We start from the raw sequence: 17019 nt of genomic DNA, 5'->3' as shown, positions 1-17019 counted from the left end.
TTGAATCTGTTTCTGGTGCACTGTAGACATCTAATCCACTCGATGTGTCTGCAAGACCAGGAGCCGTCCCGCACACATTCTTACAGAAAGACCCCAGGGTAAGAGCACGCACACGCACACATACTAACACATCACTCACAATGTAGATGTAACCTTTAGACGTCTGTATGTGTTGCATAAGCCTTCAAGTCATTAGAAAAAGGTTTTCAACACCAAATTCTGTCATTTTTGAGAATTGGTGTGCAGTTTGTAGAAAACATCATGTGTGTTGCTGCCTTCCTTTCAGCTATCATATCCACATTTGTATGCAGAGGGCCACAAGGAGGAACCCGTGTGCTAATTACTCCCAAAATGCTTAATTTTAAAGGGAAATTTTAACATTTCAATTTGGTTCATAATGAATGCCACACAAGCAGACTAATTAGAAGTGATTTGACTGACAGCAAAATGACTCAACCTCTTCTTTCCCCCCCCTCTACCTCCTGTAGCTAACGGATCCGTTTCGGCCCATTCTCAGGGTGAGTGTTTATTCCCTGCAGTGTCTCAGTCTCCTGCAACCCCCACACCCCCCACACCCCCCACACCCACACACACAGTAATAGCCATGAAGCCTTAAAGGGTTTTGCAAATGGAGTAGATAGTGTCTTTAATTAAATGAGCGCTGCACTTAGAGGCAGAGTGTGCTAGTTTATATACCGACAAGAAGACGAATTTTGCAGAACAATGCATCCTCTGCATGTGGAAATTCTGTTTTCAGATGTTGCTCGATTCTTTAAACATAGATGTACACGGCATTGGTTGACAGACAGTCTAGTTACAAACAAGACCATTCAAATCACTGCTGTAATTATCACTAATTACTATTGTAGACTGTATCTTTAATATGTGATTAAATGTGCCACATGTACCATATTTAAGTGTCAGTATGTCACTGTCAGATGTCACACCATGGTATGACGTCTGTAAATAAACCATTGTGGAAACAGTGATTATGGCACCTTTGCATCATCTGACGACTCAAGACAGTTGACCATGTGAGGTTTAAAGTTGCTCTGATCACTATTTTTAAATCAACAATGTAGCAGCTGTTTCAGTGATGCACCCACTGAGACTCTGCAGTTCCTCTCCGCTGTAAAAAAAGCTTTATAGAATCCTTCAGCTCATTGTTTTAGTTTTATTGTTTTGATTCACTCTTACCACTCTCATCAGCATCATTTCCAGATGCAGGCAGCTGTTTTCAGTAAAAAAAAAAAGCTCTTATAAACCATATGTACATTACCTGCCCAGCACCAAACAGCAAACAGACAAAGTTAACCACTAGATGGTGAACATAATGGAGCATTTAGCAGCTAAAGAGTTGAATATTTTCTTCAGGAATTACTGGAGCTTAAAAGAGAGTGAATATTGGACTTATACTAACCATAAATGTGGCTCCAAATGAATGTTAATGGTGCTCTGTGCCTCCTGGCTATGTGAAAAAGGAAATGTTTGCACTCACCAAATCAACTTTATAAAGGTGACAATATGTCATTGTTGTCTTTACAGCTTGTTGTGCTGCCTCCAAGTGGCCAACAATCAACATTGCAAGTTTAAAAATAATGTGCATTGATAAGACAGCACTATATCCATTAAATAAAAATGAGTAACCTTCAACAACAGACTTTGGCTAATATGAAGTATTTCTTTACTCACTCAGGCACTTTATTATAAAGCAACAAGTAAGATAAATCCTTACTTGCATTAGTCATTCACATTAAAGAATAAGCTTGTGACAGTATGTTTTTGTCTTGTGCTTACAGAAACCGGGGAAGTGGTGCGCCATGCACGTCCATATCGCCTGGCAGATATACCACCACCAACAAAAAGTAAAGGTGAGGACTCATCTGACTCCTCTCTCTCTGAATTGTGCCAAATCTTATATAAACACAGTGTTACTATCCCAGTTCCATACTACATAATAACTGCACAGGTAACAGGAAATTATGCAATATGAGTGCTGTTCACTTATTTTGCCTGGTAAGACCTCTTCTCAGGTCTGTGTGACTGTGTATACTCAGTGGTTGATTGACAAGTCCCTCACCTTCTTATTGTCCCGCTTAAAATGGGACAACTTTAAAAAAGAGCCATATTTTCCTTATCTACATTCTGTTTCTCGTATCAGTACTTCTCCTGCTAAATGGTAATTCTGTGATCATAAGAGTATTGTATATACAGAAGCTGACCTTTGTACTCATATAGTAATTTCCACGATTTGTGAAATTAATTCTGCTGTTGCACTGAGTACAAGTCACTACAGAAATATATTTAAATAATTAAAATGGAACAAGTCATTTTAATTGTGTGCTTTCAGCAGTCATAACCATAATCGCTTCTTGAGGTTATGATGATGGGCCCATTAAGAAAAGGAGACTGCTTTGCAGAGTGTAATTCAGTGTAGCCTTGCAGGCAGAGCAACACTCATCCCTGGAGGGTCTCAGGTTTAATTCCAACATACCTCATGTGTCCTTGAGCAAGACAACAAACACCTAGTCGCTTACACACTGTAATAAATTTAATGTAAAATAAACAGTGATACCAATGATACATGCATATAATGTGTAAAGGGGTTTTACATGTGTTTCTCTGTCGGTCTGGCGTCTTCCAGCAGCAGATGCAAGTCGACCCTCACAAGCTAGACTTTGGCCTCAAGCCTGAGTTCTTGAGTCGACCTCCGGGCCCCAGCCTCTTCGGCGCCATCCATCACCCCAGCGACCTGGCACGGCCCGCCACACTCTTCTCCGCTGCAGGTGAGTGTGTGTGTCACAGGAAAAAAAAAAGATTGATGGTTAACAACAGTAGCTTTTGACATACACCATCAACTGATGGTGTATGTCAAAAGCTACTGTTGTTAAAAGCAGTGAACATGGCAAGACAGCAAAACCAAAAGAAGTGGTCAACAACATGGAAATAATAATGACTGTAGTGCATCTCTCTTACATCAACCAATTACTGAATACTAATTGGACATAGGATTAATATTTACTTTGACAAAAAAAAACTTTTTGGCCATAAAAGCCCAAATTTGGTGGCACATTCTAATGCCACTATTCCACTTGACTCAAATCATGTGAATCTTCTGAATCAACTCAACTTCTAGTCATCTTCATCTTTACTATCATCCTGAGTGTGAGACTGAGGCACAGCCTACATCTTCCTCATATGACACAGGCCGGTTACTTTGACAACATTACCTGTTTTAGTGTGTTTGCAATGCGTCTTAGAGATGGTTCTGCTGTAAAAAGTTCAGTGTAAGTAAAGATAGTTCATTCATTCAAGTCATAAACGTATGTGTGGTGTATATGGAAAATGCAGCGCTTTCAGTGGACTTTTTAATACTTACTATGCGATCGTGAAGTTGCTGCCACCAGAGCCCATCTAATGATAATGTCCCCTGTCTGTGCAATCAGTGCAATTCTTAATGTGTTTTTTCATCAATTATTTTGCTAATATTTGTCAAACACTGAAGACGACTCTTCGTTGTCTACTCAGCAGGACGCAACCTCTCAGCTGAGCACGCACACACGTTCATATAGAGCATGTGGGGACTGATACAGACAGATAGGCATGTTTCTCTATCATCATGCTCGCTTTGTTTTGAAGTGGAGGCCAGTGGTTGTAAATGTACATGTGAATCAAAACTATTTTATTAGAATCAAAAATTAATATAAACGTAGCCGGCTGGACTTGAACGAGTAGTCGGCTGTGTGGCCAATGGCTAGCGCTTATGGAAAGCTCGGTTTAGGAAGTGCAATGTCAGCTGGTCGCCGTCAGGATGAATAGTAATAACTTTGGTGATCCCTTAATTTTTCATCCAACGCCATCATCCGGTCAAAATTTCATTTGTGCAATACTTTGGTTTATGACCAAATACCTGCAAAACTAATGACATTTACATCAGCATGTTAGCATTTAGCTCAAAGCACCACTGTGTCTGTTCTGTACAGCATAAGTACAGCGTCGCAGAACCGCTAGCATGGCTGCACACTCACAACATAAACAATAGGATCCCTTAAAGTTGTTTTTCTAAAGAAACCGTTTCAAACATCTTTGGCATTTTGACACTGCAATTTTTTTGTCATACTACATTTTCCAAGGTCAAGAATAAACCTTCATGCCCAATGAACTCTTACTTTTTGTAATATCACAGTCAGTGGTTGATTGATGTTTTCCTGAAGCCTTCCGTCTTTCTCTCTTCAGGTCCTACACACCCATCAGCAGGTCCCTTTGGCCATCCACCCCACCATCCTGGAAACTTCCTCACCCCAGCATCTCACTTAGGTAGGAGGACCCTTCACTTCAGTCCTGATCTGACAAAGGAAAATTAGGATGATTATATGCATGGTAACATGTTGTGTCTCTTTCCAGAACCTTTCAGTAGGCCTTCATCATTTGGAGGACTGGGATCCCTCAGTTCATCAGCCTTCGGAGGACTGGGAAATCCAGCACTAAGTGAGTTTCAGCCTCATGAATGATACTGTTTGTTACCAAACTATCACTTACTGTTCTACACAATAATAATTATGGCTGGAATTATACTTTCATGCTTGGAGTAAGTAATATTCCCAAGGTAGTCATTTAAGCTGTATAAGGACATCAGCAGAATGACATTTAAATACAGACATTAAGCTGTGCAAGTTGTCGAGATACGCATTTAACTTGTGTCCTGCTGTGCTTTTCCACGTATTGAATCCCTAACAGCGGCCAACTCGATGTTCGGCCATAAAGATGGCCCGAATGCACAGCAGCACTTCAACAGCAACAGTAACAACAGCCACCAGGAGCCATGGAACCGCCTGCACCGTACACCGCCCTCCTTCCCCACACCACCACCCTGGCTGAAGCCCGGAGACTCTGAGAGGAGCACCTCAGTCAGCTCACACGAGAGGGACAGAGAACCTGACAAACGGGACTCGTTGGTCAGTAAAGACGACAAGGACAGGTGGGTGGTGCTCAGCAGAAGGTTGTTTGAGTGACTACATTAGCATGACTTTTACCTTGCTCAAGAACACTTGGTGGAGATAAATGTAATGTAATGAAATACTTCTTTGTATACTGCATGTTTTAGCTTTTTTTTTCCAAATTGGAAGTTTTTTTATTTGGAATAACTATTGAAAGATTGTCACAATTAATCCATTGTACAAAAGCCAAGTTACTAGTACTGATTGGGGGAATTTTTCTTTGTATTTCTAGGGACTCTGTAGAAAAGCGTCACCCGAGCCATCCATCACCAGTCCCCGTCAACCCCATCAATCTCCTTGGCCACAGCCGGCCTCCTGAGCACCACAGAAACCACCTGCCCCCTGCCTCTGCAGAGCCTCAGAGGGACAAAGAGAACAAGGCCAAAGACAGGGAGAGGGAGCACTCAGACTCTTGGAAGGACAGTGGCACAGAGGACCACAAGCTCAAAGACAACCAGCACAGTGACAAGGATACACCTGTCATCCATGACGGACGAGTGTCAGAGGACAAAGTATCCAACAGGGGGACGGCGTCACCCTACATCCGACAGACCAGCCTGGAACGTCCCAACGGCGGCTTGAGCAGGGAGGTCCTGGAGAAGAAGGCAGAGCTGCCGTATGAGCACCAGAAGAAGAGCAGTGAGGTCAAAGTGAAGGAGGAGAGGAAGGAGGAGCAAGATGGAGCCACAGAGAGGCCAAGTGAGCACCCAACACAGGCACCCTCCACGCCAAACCTCCACCCTCCCTCCTCCATGCCTGTGCCCATGGGCATGGCTGGAGTCCACCCAATCAACAGCATCAGCAGTCTGGAGAGAACTCGAGTGGTGGCGCCCTTCATGGGTATCAGCCCCATCCCAGGAGCTGACAGGTTCCCCTACCCCACCTTCCATTGGGACCCCATGAGGGACCCCTACAGGGGTCTGGACATTCACAGACGGGACCCTCTGGCCAGGGACCTGTTGCTAAGGAATGACCCTCTGCACCGGCTGGCAGCGCCACGCCTGTACGAGGCCGAGCGCTCCTACAGGGACCGTGAGCCTCATGACTTTAACCGTGACCACGCCCACCCTCTGGCCCTGGAGCAGAGGAGGGAGCAGGAGCGTGCCCACCTGGAGGAGCGCGACCGCCTCAACATGCTCAGAGAGGACTATGAGCATGGGCGCCTCCACCCAACAATGCATCATCCAGCCCTTGACGGACACCTGCCCCACCCTGCCCCAGGCCTTATGGCCCCTGGACTCCCGGGCATGCACTACTCCAGGGTCAGCCCCTCGGCTGCAGCAGCAGCGGCAGCAGCAGCCGCCGCCGCAGCCCATCAGAACGGTATTCTGAACAAAACACCACCAACCGCCTCTCTGAGTGCCCCGCCACCGCTCATCCCCACACTGGGCGCCCGGCCGGGCTCACCCAGACGGACTACTCCCATGGCCACAGATATCAGAGACAGACCGGCTCACAAAGACATTGAGGCACGGTGAGCTGAGCCTCAGCAGACTCAGTGCCCCTGCAGCCCTGTGCCTCACTTACACTGAACTCACACCAAGCACTTATCTTTGGGCAAAGCAAGACTGTAACATAGCTGTGAATAACTTATGTGGGCAGAGACATGTCCACACAATGAATTGTTTTTGTATAAAACTACAAAGACACAATCACAGAACAAAAAAAATACATTTTTCAAAGATTTTTTTCCAGTTTGCTCCAGCTTTTTGTGTGCATTCTTTCTCTTGTATAGCGAAGTGATGTGGAGTAAGAATGAAACCATTTTGGAATGTACAGGTACTTTAGCACTGACAGACAGCAAAGTGTGTAGATAATGTGTACAGTCACTGTGCTCGCTCTGTATGGATAAAAATCATGGTACAAATATGCAAAAGAGTGTTTTGAAAGCTTTACTTTGAACAAATGTAAATAGAGGAGTATTTAGGCGGTGATTCAGAATGTGCTTTTTGCAATTTCCTTTTTGTTGACGCAGCTGATTAGCATTGTACCAGAGACCCCATATTCAACTATGCAACAAATGTCTGGGCTCCCTTTCTGAAAGCTGGCCTTCTCACCACTACTGACTGTGTACCAGTAAAGGACAAAAAGCTGTATTCTCTCCACAACCCAGACTTGACAAACATTGGCTCAGTGCAGACAGATATGAGCTTTAACACAGGGTTTGTAGGTAGCAATTTGGATTAAATGAAAGGTAATGTTCTGAGAATTATTTTCTCAAATATGATAAATTGTAGGGACAATACTAGAAACAGTATTGCATTTCAAAAGGATTTTCAATGTAAAAAGCCAGCAGCACAAACATTAAGACACTTTTTTATCTCAAATTTTCCTTCACTAAGTTGCCGCTAGTCTTGTTCTGGGGAGAATGCAGCACATTAAACACCATGACAGCACATTGCCCTATAGAAGGAGTGTAAAGTACATGTTTTGGAAATAGGTTCTGTTGGTCAAACAGTGTATTAAAGTGCTTTCCTAAGTTGTTGTACCTACAAAATCAAAAGACAAAAAAGCAAGTCTAAACTATGGACAGTTTGTTTCTAACGAGCAGAGATCTATTTTAGTAGTCCACTGAAGGTTTAGTTGTGCGCTTCAAACTCTGTGATATCATGTCGTGCAGTGTTTTTTAATCCAACATAAAAATGTCCACCGGAGCCATAGTGGTTAGTCAATGCGTATTGCAAAAAGATTGTTAAATGAGAAACTTTTTTTGCTGTTTACCATGTACAGGGAAAAAAATGAAGTCTTTCTAGATCATGTACAAAAATGAGAAAAAATGAAGCGACTGAATCTTCAGCATGCTCCTCATTTAAACTTGTGTTATGTAAATTGTGCCATGTTATTAAAAAATGTGTACTAACCTTGTCTTTGGGCTTTTATTCCTCCACCCTCATGCACTAAACTGAGTAAACAGGCTATATTTCTTTTTGACACACTACGCTCACACACTTAATGACTTTGCACATTAGACTCCCATAGAGGATAAACTACTGTGGGTACAACTCAGCTACAATCACATTATTCTAAGTGCTATTGATTGTGTAGTTCGCCAAATTTACAAGCTATAAAAATTGTATCACTTGATACACAGTTGTGCTGACACTTCAATCACTTCTGATCACCTACGGAGCCACAAGATGAATAATTTCTCACATATCTGCTCTACCAGTAGGTGATGACTCACTAGAAAATTGCTTGGTAACAGTTAAAACCGCGGAAACACGCATCACATATCATCAGCTACTTGTACAAGTGAGCGCTTGTACTCGGTTCAAAAACAGTGCTTTGAACATGAGCAGCCTTCACTGGTGAATCATGGCTTGGTACTTGTGTATTCATCAGAGGATGCAAAAGTTATTGACGTTCCCATTACACTGAATAACCACAGCATTCATGCACCCCTCTCTGATTGATGTTTAGCACCGAAGCACCCAGGTCATGCATCAATCAAATGCTGGCTCAGTTCATTACTGGTGGGAAACGTGGGTTGCCTTTATTTCCTCCTGCCAAGTAAATGCTTCCTGCTCCTGGGACCGACACTAATTTACCTTTCAGACTTGCATACATGAAGTGCTGTTAGTACAGTAGGGGGCAGTTCGGGCTTTTGACCAGGAGAGGGCGCCAAACTGCTGGATACAAACTCATAAGACAAAGGCCCTCATAACTGCTGTAAGTCAAGAGATGATGATGATAAGACAATTTCACTAAAGCCGCAACAATTTTAATTACTGAATAAATACTCGATAAAATAACAGAAAACATAATACTTCACAATTTCCCAGAATGCAAGATGACATATTCAAATAGTTTGTTTTGTCCAACCAACATTTCCAAAACCAAAAATGCTCAGTTTACTATCATCCAAATCTTCACATTTGAGAAGCTGGAATTATTTGCCATTTTTGTTTGACAAGCGACTTTTGATAATCAATTATCAAGTCAAGTCAATTTTATTTGCACAGCCCAATATCACAAATTACAAATGTGCATCAGGGGGCTTTACAATCTGTGCAGCAATACAACATCCTCTGTCCTTAGACCTGTGATTCCAATAAAGAAAAACTCCCTAAAAAAAATCCTTCAACAGGGAAAAAAAATGGAAAAAAACTCAGGAAGAGCAACAGAGGAGGATCCCTCTCCCAGGGTGGATTTATAAAATCTACATCGTGCAATCAATTGACTAATCATCTCAGCTCTAATCTCATCGTCTCTCTGTAATAACTGATTCCTTTCGGCCAGGTCAGCAGCTCAGAGACCAACTAGAAGAATACATGCAGGTGTGTTGTCTACCTTACTCCAAATTCTACATCCCAGTCATTGTGTTCTCCCCTCAGCCAGAGCCGCTGGCTGCTTATATCAGCTATTTCTGGAACAGCCTAATCTAAGCACTGACCAACAAAATCCTAAACTGCCTGAGTAAACTGCTTGTGGATGTTGCTACAAATCCTTCTTCCACTGGACAGAACCGGGCTTTTCAGCCTCCACTGCAGGTTTAATGTATCTAAGCTTCTTCCCTCGATATGTCTGGAGCCGGGGCTCAGATGGACAAACACAAGGAAATGGCTTTGTGTGAGAAACCACACAAGAAGAGTACTGTGTAGGATCAGTTAGTAGCTGCCTTCTGCAAGTCTAACACTACCCAGTTTTCATTATTATGGGAAAAGGTGCATAAACTGATGATGCATCCACTCTGTGTACTAGCATCTATTTAATATCCCTCAAAGCTACACAGTTAGCCACAGTCATTATAATCAACCTACACTGCAGCCAGATTTAGTCGTTATCAATAATCAGATGAAGTTACTGCCTGAATGGAACAGAGAAGCTATTCATCTGTAAAAACAGGCATCACCCAGTCTGTGCTGATAGACATTCTGATTAATGAGGTCTGACAGCAGGGTGTCTGATGGGGTTTCAGTACAAATGGATCCTCCTAATACAACTTCTTTATCAAACAACACACTGACAACTGGAAACAACAACAACAACAGAGAGAAATGATGAGACAAAACAGCACAAAAGCCGTCAGCAGCTCTGGTGTTCTACTCTTCAGCATGTGATGTTTTTACTCTGTGGACTACAGAGGTTTCATGTAGTAGAATCCTGACGCTGATCTACTTAAAAACTGCAAATTAACTTGTAAACAGATCAAATAAACATTTTTAGGGCTGCAACTAATGAATATTTTCATGATCAATTAATTCCTCTCTGGAAATGTCTGCAATTAGATGTACATGGTAAAATTTGGTCTCTCTGTGAATTCAAATCATTGCAGCAGAAAACTGTGTTTTCTCCTCTGGCTGCCTGTGTTTTGAACTGTTTTAGAGTCTCGATATGGAAACCTCATTAAAGTCATTATTGTAGATTTGTTTGGTTATAAAACAGCTCTTGGGTTGTTTTAAGGGGCTGTTCTGACAACATCTTTTGTATAATTGTATTATATCATTTATGACTTTTACCTAATTCTGATTTTGGTAAATCTTGTGTTATTGGTCTTATGTTTGTCACTCGATCTTAGCCTGGACACTTTGGAAAAAATGATTTTAATCTCAATGAGGCTACCCTTGTCAAATAAAACATTTCTATTGCCTAACAAATCAATTAATTAAAGAATCTTTTCAGTTTTGCTGTTTCTCTGTTGGCTGCAGTTACTCAGGTTTAATTACCAGACAACTTGTGTTTTGTGCTAAATATGATGTGTTGTGCTAAAAACAACAATTAGGTGCAATGTTTTGATAAAACAACACTTCTCCAGTGGCTTGAGGGGGATCCCTGAGGCAACAGGTTAATATAATATAATAATATTATTTATTTTATCATTATCCTGTAAAACATGAACTGATCAAACCTGCAAACCTCCACTGAGAAATCTCATTTCCACCTTATTTTAAACATAGCACCTGTTCACTCAAATATGTCCCTCTAGGGCCTGTAATTAGCTTTTTGAACACAAGGTGGCATCAGTGTACACACCATTACTGTGAGATGAGAAGACAAGCAACAAAGAGTGTGAGTGGATGGATGTCATACAGCAGGTCGAACAGTGGCCTGACCTGAGAGAGGAGAACCAGTTTGGCCAGCAGTGTCTTCTTGGTATTTGCCTGGATTGCCATGAACACCGTCATGATACATGCTGTCAAACTGGAAGAGCAGCATGACATGCTAAAGACACTCCTCGCGTGTCTTGTTGTCGTGTTTGAGCTTAACCAAAAAGCAAATAAAACCAGGATCCTCACTGCTTGTCAGCTGTCTGAACCCTGAAACTTGGACTTCATCCCAATACTGAGAGTCATGTGTCCCTTCGGTGGCGGCACACCTCCGTCTGCCTCACAGCTCACATGATATCAGCAAACAGGAACAGCTGACGTCTAAGTGCTTTTGTAAACAAAACCTGTTTCTGGGAGATGTCTTGCCTCTGGGTTATGCAAAAGACAAAGGATCATATACAAAGGAAGGATACAGAGGAAAAAAATCTACCTTAGAAACCTACGTTCACTAACCCTTCATAGTTAGTACTGTACATGTCTTCCATCATTTAATCTTATGTAGTACAATGCTCTGCCTGATACACTCGCCTTTTCCCTTAGAAAAAAAAAAGCAATTATGAGGGAATGCTCATAGTCTTTTCTCCCTGCTGACAACACTTCTAATAACATCCAAACAAACGTGCTCAAGCGCTCCTAAAAATACTTTCCTGTTTATAAACGGGAAGGCATCCCATTCTCGGTGGTAACATTCCCCTGGTGTTTCCACTCTCCTGAGAAAAAGCCTATAAACCTAACCGGCATGCTGTCGGTTCCTCTACTGGGATTAAGTTGATGCTCAGACCTCTCAAACAGAGTTCATTCGTTCATCATTAGTTGAATCGTTTTAAATGGGGTAACACATCTGAGGCTAGTGTTCAATTCGGGAAAAAGGATGAGATCAAAAGAGCAAGAGCTGGCCTCAAATATGAAACGCTGTATTAGTGCACAGTGGATCCAGCCTCCTCCACTGAACTTCAGCAAATTAGCATAATGCTTTAGACGTACTGCATGTATCCCATAATCTGACTGCAGTGATCTAGGACTGCAAATAACAATTATTTTCATTATTAACTATTTTATCGTTTGGTCTGTAAAATATCAGAAAACAGTGAAAAATGTCCATCACAATTTCCTAAAGCTTAAAGTAACATCTTGAAATGTTTTGTTTTTCTGAGCAACACTCAAAAACTATAAATACAACGAAAAAAATATTCAATGTACTATAATGGAAAACCAAGAAATGCACAAAGAATCTTACATTTGAGAATCTGAACCTTCAAACTTTTGGCATTTTTGCTTACAAATGACTTGATTATCACAAAATTTGCCAATTAATTTCCTGTCAATTGACTAATCACTTAATCTACTAATCATTGCAGCTCTACAGAATAAAATGAGTTGGTCTATTAGAGCTATGTCTCATGATTCCTTTTTGCGAGGAAGATGAAACATAACTTATTTGCTTTAACCACAGTGTGAACTGACAGCAGGTTCAAGCCTACCGTAGCTGAGCGCCCTTTTCAAAATACAGAATTGTTTTCTTGACTTAAATAGACTCGTTTGATCCTCCCACATCACTGTTTATACTGTACATGTGTGGTTTGATGTTTGAGGTAATACAGAGGATGGCTGAAGCCTTAGGCCCTTTGAATGATAACCTGCTCCGCTGATGGAAACTAGAGTGTATGAAGATGTCACAACACACGCTATGGTAGGAGGCTGGAGATACAATAGAGAAGCTGTGTCAACACGCTATCAGCCGAGAGAGAAAAACACTTAGGGATCTGACTTTCTGTAGGCTGGAACAAAAACAGAAATGTTCTCACAGCCTTGACCTTCAAAGACAAACACGCAGCTACAATATGTGACAGAAGAAAGCAGAAGATTACTAGATTCTGAATACTGTTTATCACAATAACATTTCTACTCATCACTCTAGAGTCCTTCAGACATTGTTGCATTTTACAACTCCTCCTGTTATGTATCCTTTTCTGCCAAAACAAGCTACTCAAGGTTCATCATGCTGACCCACATATTATCTGACCGTGAAAACAATGCAGCTTAATCCTACAGTTTGTTTTTAATTTTATTTCCAGCAGGACGGTTTAGAGCAACCTTCACAGACCTGATGCAGCAGGGTCTCATTAGCTGTGAGATTCAGCTCCACCAGTGCTGACAGATGAACTTTAATTATTGCAGGAGCTGTTTTTCCCGCACCAGAACATTTCATTCAGACAACTCATATGGACCAAATTATTATGTGAATGTAGAGTACGTGCACGGTTGATATTTGGTGTCTAGGCTGTGACTTTCTCAGTCCCCAGAAGCATACACCAATAAGCCAAACACAGCAGAAATTTAAGGAGTTACAATAATATTTTCCCCCTGCAACTGCCTTAGATACAGAGCACGATGTCAGCCAGTATGTGGAAACTACAATGTGTAGGACAGACCAACGAGCCAACAAGTGGCCGATCCCCTGCTACTGTACAGTAGTAGAACATCTAAACCCTGCAATTCACCTGCCAACAGACTGCAAATGAAAATAAGCTTAAAGCTAACTCTGCTATGATACAACACAGTACATCAAGTACTAACATCTTTGTTTAACATTGAACATGGGTCCTACATACATGCAGGGCTGCAAATGATGATTATTTTCATTATCAATTAATCTGTCAATTATCAAAATAGTTGGCGATTAATGTAATAGTTGGTAACTAGTCGATTAATTGTTGCAGCTCTACTGACAAGAATAAAATAATATTTAGCAGAAGGCTCATCACATGTCAGCTATGCAGCACATAATTATTATATACATATCAAAATACAAATTAGGGCTGCAACTAACTGTTATTTCATTATAATCTGCGGATTATCTTCTCAAATAAAGCTGTGGGGAAAACAGCCATCACAGTTTCCCAAGAATTCAAAGTGACATTTATAACCGTCTTGTTTTGCCTCAGAAACAGTTTGACATCCAAAAATAATCAGTGATATAAAACAGAGATAAGCAGCAAATCCTCACATTTGGGAGGCTAGAACCAGAGAAAGTTTGGCATTTTTGCTTTAAAAATAACTTTGAAAGATTGATTGCTTATCAAAACATTGCAGATTGTTTTGTGTTGATCAATTAATAGACTAATCATTAGCCCCCCCTCTACCTGGTCATCTGCTCACATATTTAACATCAGTCCATGGAGTTTAGATTGTTAATGAGTACAGCAGCATGAACCATATAACAGCAGCGGCTTAGATACAATCAATATATCTTATTAATTTCAATAATTAATTATGAATAGTAAAACAACTTCAAGACTTTGAGTTAGAATATTTCTCTAATAACACAGCTGATTATACTGGGCTTCATACCGGCTAATACAGAAACACACAGACCTTTTTCACAGCAGACATTCTCACTTGTCATAGTATGAAACGCACAGGTGGAGCTAATAATATTCATGTTTGCTCAGTTCAGTTAAGTGTCCGATATAAATCATCCCAGTAAGCCACCATACCCAGTACTGGAGTCCAGCTCACCTAAACGGGACGCGGCCATTATAACACCTGAGCTGTTCCTGCTACAACATGTCAACATGTCTGCTGTGAAAATGTGAACAAGCTGTAAGGCAGCAGTCATGTTTATATCCACAAAGCAAACAGACAACATTACCCTCTAACAGAGACCAGACTTTATATTAAGTGACTGAAAAACAACAGCAACAACTTAACAGGAAAACTACAAAACATTGAGGCTCATGTTCAGCATGAGTAAACATATTTAACCAGCGTCATGACACCAGAACTAAACACTGACAGTAACTGACGTATCAGCAGCTAACAACAGCAAACATTATGACATTATTAGCCGCCAGTAATTGACATATAAAACCCACAGCAGCAAGTCTGCTAGCACACAAGCACCGACAAAACATAGTCAACACATGGCCTCATAAATGTTAGTAAAAACATCAGACTTACCGCGGAGAGCCGCAGTCTGAGCGGAGGATGATCCAGCACAGCTGCGTCTGTACGGCCGCTGCTGAAATACGCACACCTGGTGTTCTCCAAAAAGTCTTTCACAAGCCACATAATCCCACTGTTAGTCAGCGAATTTGCTTATGATATGTTTCATTAACTGAGCTAACAATTAAAGCGCCTTTTTAGGTGAGCAATGTGGCACCTAGCATAGTTAACTGTTTGGTTCACATGACGCTGAAGATTGAACAGGTTTTATATCAATGACTTTTGTCCAGTGAAATCCTTCAGAGAGGACTTGTGTTATAAGACAGGACATGGAGATATTTTAGGATGACCAACAACAACATAAATCTCCTCTGGGTATCACTGGAGGCCTCTTATAAACCCAGTGCCTCTCAGAACAGATTTATCATTAACACCTGGACAAATAAACAGGAACATTTAGTTCAGCACAGTAGCCCAGCAACCAATAAATAGTGAAGCTTATAATATTTAATATTTTGTCAGATGTCACTACAGTAATTTTCATGATTTGTGGTGCAGTTATATTGGTTTACAACTTCCCGTTATTTTGTTTACTTCTCATACCTACATGGTAAACCTTCCCAGTATCCCTGAACAGCATTTCTGGAACTTGTGTCTGAGACTATAAAATGTTGTGATTAAATCTATTCTACGAATTAAACAGATGTTTTCTTCAGTAAGAATTCTGCTCCCCAAAGACTTTACCCGTACAAATCCAGACTGATGATTTCTATGGGAATTGCACGGCAATTCATAATTCTGCCCCATCCGGAGCCTCAGTCTCATTTAGCACCTACGATGGCTGGAGTGCTGCAAGGAGGGGAGGTTTCAGTCTGTGAAGGTGGCCTGAGGTACGTGTCCAGCATGGGGAAAAGACATTGTCTAATTGCTTAGCTGGAAATAGCCTGAGGTGGGAGGAGTGGGGAGGGGTGGTTACTCTGCTTGTGCAGAGGGAAAAGGGATTGCCCCATCCTGTTAAATCACCACCCTGACCTTTGACCTCACTGTGGCCACTCAGGCTGATGTGACTGCACATGGATACACACGCCCAGCCCTAATACGTATGAACACACACGGATAGATACTGAGAGACACACGTACAATATATCACTGACACTGCTGTGGCAATAATAGAGATGACCCCAATCATCACAGGGACAAAAAAGGGAAACTGATCCCCATTCCCTTGCCAAGGCTACATTTTATCGCTGGCCTCCACTGTACCCTCCTGATGACATGGCATTGGAGGTTGATCACCTATAATAGAGTCCAGCTGAGGTGCAGATTAAAAGTACAAATCACATTGTAAATGACTGAGCTGGGTTGCACTATGTAACCTCCACCTTGGTCTGCGGGGCTTAGACCACAGTCCTCCCCTGGTTTCAATTTCCCAGCTTGTCTCAAGGAAGATAAAGAGACAACAAAAAATCTAAGTTAGTAGTAGGCCTGTGTGCGTGTGAAGATACAGTAAAGCATGAGAGAGGATATTAAACCAGGTGTCCTGCCTCTGAGCACATGTGGCTGGATTTGAACCTTTTTTTTTCTCCTCAAGCACCATATGGAAGCAGGTCGAGGAGCAACTCTGATGACGTTAATTTCCCCACACGCAGGGTCTCTCCTGTGGTAAGCAGCTAAGTGCTGCTCTCCCTTTCGCTCACGCCACATGCAATGTTGCCGCCAGTGAATAAAATGTCACATCCGCTGATAAGCGTCACCTCACTGATCCATGAAGCTCACAAGACAAGCCCCTTTCTCCCCAGAGAGAGGGGGGGGGGGATCTTGAAATAACATGATGTTCTTGGACTGAGCATAATCTCAGCATGCAACCAGCGCTGCTCTCCAGTTCTCCCTAGAGCACAGAGGGGAAGGTCATTCATCAAAAGTCACATATTAGTCATCAGAATGTGAGCAGCATGGGGTCGAAATAGTGACCCAAGTCGATGCTGAGATGCAACGGGCATAAAGGGTCGGCCCTTAACAGATGACTCCAT

At 41.8% G+C, this 17019-nt stretch overlaps 1 protein-coding gene and 1 long non-coding RNA gene across 11 annotated transcripts in view; one reads left to right on the top strand and one right to left on the bottom strand.

The window, feature by feature from the left end:
* auts2a (activator of transcription and developmental regulator AUTS2 a) overlaps window positions 1–7857 on the top strand; it is a 478003-nt gene extending 470146 nt beyond the window's left edge. For 5 of the 10 annotated variants that reach the window (XM_067607417.1, XM_067607418.1, XM_067607424.1 and 2 more), the window contains 8 exons: window positions 27–98; window positions 489–518; window positions 1800–1871; window positions 2645–2786; window positions 4237–4317; window positions 4405–4488; window positions 4726–4978; window positions 5230–7857. In XM_067607417.1, the coding sequence (XP_067463518.1) occupies window positions 27–98; window positions 489–518; window positions 1800–1871; window positions 2645–2786; window positions 4237–4317; window positions 4405–4488; window positions 4726–4978; window positions 5230–6475 (1980 nt within the window). In that variant the 3' untranslated portion in view covers window positions 6476–7857. The remainder of the gene's footprint in view (window positions 1–26; window positions 99–488; window positions 519–1799; window positions 1872–2644; window positions 2787–4236; window positions 4318–4404; window positions 4489–4725; window positions 4979–5229) is intronic. The other 5 variants (XM_067607422.1, XM_067607427.1, XM_067607420.1 and 2 more) reach the window with 2 other exon arrangements.
* LOC137195236 (uncharacterized) lies at window positions 2530–15463 on the bottom strand. Its single transcript, XR_010931096.1, has 3 exons — window positions 15005–15463; window positions 4170–4346; window positions 2530–2780 (listed from the first exon to the last, which is right to left on the bottom strand). It is a non-coding gene; the product is annotated as an uncharacterized lncRNA (long non-coding RNA).
* Window positions 15464–17019: the final 1556 nt, after the last annotated feature.

Source organism: Thunnus thynnus, chromosome 13 (assembly GCF_963924715.1).
Source record: "Thunnus thynnus chromosome 13, fThuThy2.1, whole genome shotgun sequence".
NCBI classification, from domain to species: domain Eukaryota; kingdom Metazoa; phylum Chordata; class Actinopteri; order Scombriformes; family Scombridae; genus Thunnus; species Thunnus thynnus.
Note: the sequence above shows the minus strand (reverse complement) of the source record. Positions and strands in the feature narration are given on the sequence as shown.